At 41.2% G+C, this 6092-nt stretch overlaps 1 protein-coding gene across 1 annotated transcript in view; it reads left to right on the top strand.

The window, feature by feature from the left end:
* The window catches only part of rasa4 (RAS p21 protein activator 4), a 253310-nt gene that overhangs the window by 50985 nt on the left and 196233 nt on the right, over positions 1 to 6092 (top strand). Inside the window, exon 5 of the mRNA XM_043718928.1 lies at positions 4731 to 4860. Within this exon, the coding sequence (XP_043574863.1) occupies positions 4731 to 4860 (130 nt within the window). The remainder of the gene's footprint in view (positions 1 to 4730; positions 4861 to 6092) is intronic.

The following is a 6092-nucleotide window of genomic DNA, read 5'->3' as shown; positions in this document are numbered from 1 at the left end:
GCGCCCACCCCCACTCCGGCCTATCACCCTCACCTTATCACCCTCACCTTAACCTCCTTCCACCTATTGCATTTTCAACGCCCCTCCCCCAAGTCCCTCCTCCCTACCTTTTATCTTAGCCTGCTTGGCACACTTTTCTCATTCCTGAAGAAGGGCTCAATGCCCGAAACGTCGATTCTCCTGTTCCTTGGATGCTGCCTGACCTGCTGCGCTTTTCCAGCAACACATTTTCAGCTCTGATCTCCAGCATCTGCAGTCCTCACTTTCTCCTAGATAGGATAGTGAAGAAGACATGTAGTATGCTTTCCTTTATTGGTCAGAGCATTGAGTATAGGGGATGGGAGGTCATGTTGTGGCTGTACAGGCATTGATTAGGCCACTGTTGGAATATTGTGTGCAATTCTGGTCTCCCTCCTATCTGAAAGATGTTGTGAAACTTGAAAGAATTCAGAAAAGATTTACAAGGATGTTGCCAGGGTAGGAGGGTTTGAGCTATAGGGAGAGGCTGAACAGGCTGGAGCTGTTTTCTCTGGAGCGGAGGCTGAGGGGATGACCTTCTAGAGGTTTATAAAGTCATGAGGGGTGTGGATAGGATAAATAGACAAAGTCTTTTCCCTGGGTCAGGGGAGTCCAGAACTAGGGGGCATAGGTTTAGGGTGAGAGGGGAAAGATATAAAAGAGAGCTAAGGGGCAACTTTTTCACACAGAGGGTGGGTGTGTTTATGGAATGAGCTGCCAGAAGAAGTCATGGAGGCTGGTACAATTAGAACATTTAAATGGCATCTGGATGGGTACATGAATAGGAAGGATTAGGAGGAATATAGGCCAAGTGCTAGCAAATGGGACTAGATTAATTTAGGATATCTGATCGGCATGGACAAGATGGACTGAAGGGTCTGTTTCTGTGCTGTACATCTCTACGACTCTTAAATGTTTGGGCAAAAAAAATTGGTAGATGATATATTGTGTAGTGGTGTATGATCTTGTCCACTTTGGCACGAAGAATACAAAAGCAGCTTGTTATTTAAATGGAGAAGGATTGCAGAACATTGTGGTACAGAAGGATCTGGGAGTCTGATACACAAATGTCGGTATAGCAAATGATTAGGAAGGCAAATAGGACATTGTTGTTTATTGGTAGGGGAATCAAATATAAAAGTAAAGGATATTTTGATGCAGTTGTACAGGATCTGTTGACACTAGTCTGGAGCACTGGTGAATGGTTTGTGATCTCATGGAGACGTAAGATTCTGGATGGATTTAACAGACTGGATTCTGAAAAGGTGTTGGGTTCCTCTCATGGGAGAGACTAGAACTAGAGACATAGTTTAAAAATAAGGTGGCCTTCCATTTTATGCTGTCAGAGGGTCATGAGTCTTTAGAACTCTTCCCCACAGAATATTAGAGGCCGAGTCATTGAATACTTTCATGATAGAAATAAATAGATTTTTGACTAACAAGGGAGTCAAAGGTCGTTGGGGGCTGGCAGGATTGTGAGGTCACAATCAAAGCTACCATCATCTTATTAAATGTTGGAACAATCTCATGCGACTGACTGGCCTACTCCTGCTCCTAATTTGTAAGTTTGTATGATAAACCAGTGTAAGACCCACAACCATGTGGAGCGAATACTCCAAAGCACAATACAAACATGTGGGATTTTGGAAAAAAACATCCATTTTCATTTCCAAAAAGCAATGTGACCAGGAAAAAGAATACATGAGCTGATTTCAAATGGGATTCCTTGTGTGCATTCCAAACCTAAATACCCTTCCCCAAATATCCTCCACTTCTCAGCATCCAGACTTCCTTGAGGTTCCAGCATTTCTGCCATTACCAATGAAAATTTGATGGTTCCACTGTCGGCCATGTTTGATAACCCTGAGCATGTGATCCTTACCAGTTCCATGGTGCGAGGGAGGGGTGTGACTATGAAAAGCAAAAGGGAATTTCAGGGAGCAAAGAAAGCAACTGGTACTTATAATCACTGTCCATGCAAACCTCTCAGAACAAGCTTCCCGTGACCCCAACAGCCCTAAGGGAACTACCACCAGTCTGATTCTAGTCTATGTTAACACCAGTTCTTGTGCTCACATCAACTCCATCTTTAACAGTAGTCCCAGCATTAAATAAAAAGAAGTATTGCCATTTTCAGTACAGCTGGTGCCTGAACCAATTTTTTTCACATCATGTTTATGTCTTTTGCAACTCACTTTAAATCTATGCCCTCTTCTTGCTCCTCTTATGTGTGCAACAGCTTCTACCTGTCTACTCTATCCAGTTGCCTTATGATTTTAAAGGCCTCTAACAGATCATATCGTTTTTTTGCCTCTCTGAAGGACAGTGCCTTCAATCTACCAATCTACCCTCCAGCTTAATAATACTCTTTCTATAACAGGAAAACACAATACTGGACACAATACTGCAGAAGAGTTATGTAATATATAAAAGTCTCTTTTTTTGCTTTATCTCCTGCAATCTCTTAAAACAAAGGGCTCCATGTCATCTCAACTGATCTTAGTTTGTGCTTTTGATACCCTAAACCATGGCCTGACACTCAGAGCTTGAGTTGCCTGAGCTCAGACCAGTTCAGATGTAGGTGGAATTAGACTGGAGGGACAGTGGGGTGGGGTGCAGATGTGAAGCAGTTAAGATGGGATTTCCTGGACATGTCAGTGAGTGTGCAGAGTGTGGTAAATAAGGTTCAGTGAGCTAAAGTACACGAGTGACTGCGATTCAGCAATAATAAGAGATCTGCTTCAGAGACAGGAGGAATTGAAAACGTAATATTGTGAGGGGACAAGGTGTTTGGGAAAGATAGGAGAGGACAAAGAAAGACAACTGTCTCAAATGTGTACCAAGGAACCCTCTCTGATTACTTGGTGTGCTTCCAGGTGATTGAGGAAGGAAGATGTGCTGGATTCTGATCAGTGGGACAAGTGGAGCATGTTATACTGCTTGGGCGGACTATTTGGGGAATCATGATCTTAAGAGGACAAGATGTAACCAAGCATAAAAATGCTCAAATGGATGAGACCAAACCTCAGTGAGTTGAACAGGATTCTGATGCTGGTGTATTGGAATTAAACGTTGGTAACGAAGAAAGAAACTCAACAATGGGGACACTCAAAAGAGCATGGAGCATCGCGTTCAGATAGGCACACTCTCTGAGGGAGTGAGAGAAAGGCAGTCGAGCCTGGAGTCCCCTTGAAAGTTAATTAAATAAAGGATAAACAGGGGTTTTATGGCAAATTGATAACATGGTACAGAAGAAACCCAGTATGGAAAATGTGAACAGAGAACAATAGGGAAAGAGATAGGCCAACATAAAAGAAACACAAAATTTTATTTTTACAAATTAATAAATTGTAAATAAATAAATAGTCAAAACGAATTTTGGACCCATTATAAAACAGGAGATCACCTTGCAGGGGAATAACAGAAGTACAAAATGAATCCCACACATTTGTAGTTTCAAAGTTTGCACCTTTTTTTGAGATGGGATGCTAATTGACAAACTAAAATGGAAAATTGAGAAAGCAAAGTGACTGGCATGTTTTCTAAGCAAACTATGATTGAAATGGAGATTTGGAAGCCAGAACCTCTGAGGAGACTGACCATACAACATAGGAGCAGAATTAGGCCATTCATCCCCAATGAGTCTGCTGTGCCATTCAATCATGGCTGATGTGTTTCTCAGCCTCATTCTCCTGCCTTCTGCCTCTATCAGTCAGTCCCAGGGCAGGTACATACGGCAGGAATAAAAGAATGTCTGCAGATACTGGAAAATTAAAACAAAAACCGAAGCACACGCAGATATATTTTATTTCAAATTTCAAAACCACTTCTTTAACAGTCAGAGCAGTCAATCAATATAATAACTGCAAATCCAGGCAGAACATTTTGTTTTACATTTCAATGCAGTGAGGCACTTCTTTCAATGGAAATAAATACTATAATGCATAATGAACTTACATAATGGTGATCAACTTCCCTTCTCTGGACAGATCCCTTTGAATCACTGCAGAACAAATGCATCTACACTACACCATTCTGCTAACAACGAAAGTTGAAGGTGTTAATACATTTTACACGTGCTTTTCAGAATATTCCTAAATTCTCAGCAAGCTGAACCTGCTTGTCATGAAGTCTCGAAGGGGAAATGCATTTTTTCTTAATTTAGAACTTTCAAAACCCACACCAACACAGGAAAATTGTGTGAAGGAGTAAATGAGCTTTTTCCTATTGTCCTCACAATGGGGTGTCTGAGCTTGGAAAAGGTGCATGAGCATTTTTCATCCCCTACCATACTGAACAATGAAACAGCAGCAATAAAACAAAACTGAGTTCAATGTTCCATGACCTGATTTATGCCTCCATTGGAAGATGAAAATCCAGCCCAAGTCTAAAGTTATTGTTGTATGTGATATGAATGATCTAATCTAGTTATATCATGTTTTACATGAAAGTAGAATTAGCATTATGAAATCTGATCCTAAATTTAACTGGTAACAGTATTGATGTATCGATGTTTACCATAACAAGACCAGATCTAATATTCTATTGTTAATTTGACATGATTGTTATGAATGTGAACCACAAATGGAATGAGGTACAGATCACCCATGATCTGATTGACTTAATGTCCTTACACCTGTTTCTTTGATCCTGTATTTGTTTCTTTTTCCTGCATTAAGTGTCCTCTGAACTATGTCTGTTCTACTGTCTAGGTGTAGACAGCTGGATGTGTCTGAGTGAAATTGACCCAGATGAGGAGGTCCAAGGGGAGATCCACCTTCGTATCGAGGTCTGCGGAGAGAGCTCAATGCGAAAGCTGCGTTGCCATGTGTTTGAAGCAAGGTAGGGAGTGTTCATTGAAGATCTTCTTAAAATGCTGCAACCCATTTACTGTAAAGACACCCACAAAGGGAGTTCCAGGGTTTTGACCCAGTGACACTGAAAGAACATGCAATAATTTTCCTAGTGTGGATGGCATGTGATTTGCAGTTGGTGGTGTTCCCATGCTTTTGCTGCTCTTGCTCTTCTAGATGGTAGAGATCCTGGATTTGAAAGACCCTTGGGTGAATTATTTTGCATATCGTGCAGGTGGTACACACTGATGCCACTGTGCACCTGTGATGAAGGCTAAGAATGTTGATGGTAATGCGTGATGTTCTCATCAAGTGGCCGTCTTTGTCCTGGATGGTGTCAAGCTTCTTGAGTGTTGTTGGAGCTGCACTCATCCAGACAAGTGGGGAGCGTTCCATCACGCTGCTGACTTTTATATGGCAGACAGCCATTGGGGAGTCAGGAGGTGAGTTACTTGTTGCAGACTTCCTCACCTCTGAGCTGCTTTAGTATTACAGTACTTACATGGAAGGTCCCGTTCACTTTCTGGTCAAGGTAATCCCCAGGAAGTTGAAAGTCAAGGATTCTGTGATGGTAACACCATTGAATGTCAATGTTAGATTCTCTTTTTCTTGCTGAAAGTTCACCAATTAATCATAAGTTATCACCCACAACTCCATGAGCCCTGTCTTGTGTATGATCATTTTGTGTGGCACTTATTGATTGCCTTTTGAAAATCAATGTTTACCACATCCACCGGTTATCAAACTTGATTTGTCTTTAGTAAGTTCATGTCAACTTGTTTTAGTCATACTTTGCTAAGAAAGTCATAACAATGGACTTAATGGAGCAATAAATTCCGGCGTATTCTCAAGGACTGATGTCAAGCTAACTGGTTTGTTGTTGCCTGTTTTCTCTCATCTTCCTTTAATGACAGTATCACATGGTAATTTCTAGAATTGAGGAAAATTTTGAAAAGTTATACTCACCCCATCCACTATCTGTGCAACTGTCTCTTTCAAACCTTAGGATGCAGGTCTTCATGTCCTATAGGGTTTTGTCAGGAATTAATCCTTTGAATTTCTCCAGTACCATTTTTCTGCTGATATTAGTTATGTTAATTTTCTCACTTTTATTAGCCCCAGGCTACCCACTCCATTCTGATGAGTCTTTTGTGTCTTCCTCTGTAAAGGTTGACGCAAAATGTGTGTCAAGTGTCTCTGCCATTTCCTCCTCCTCCAGGA

Source organism: Chiloscyllium plagiosum, chromosome 28, assembly GCF_004010195.1.
Source record: "Chiloscyllium plagiosum isolate BGI_BamShark_2017 chromosome 28, ASM401019v2, whole genome shotgun sequence".
NCBI classification, from domain to species: domain Eukaryota; kingdom Metazoa; phylum Chordata; class Chondrichthyes; order Orectolobiformes; family Hemiscylliidae; genus Chiloscyllium; species Chiloscyllium plagiosum.
This window is presented reverse-complemented; position numbering and strand designations above follow the sequence as displayed.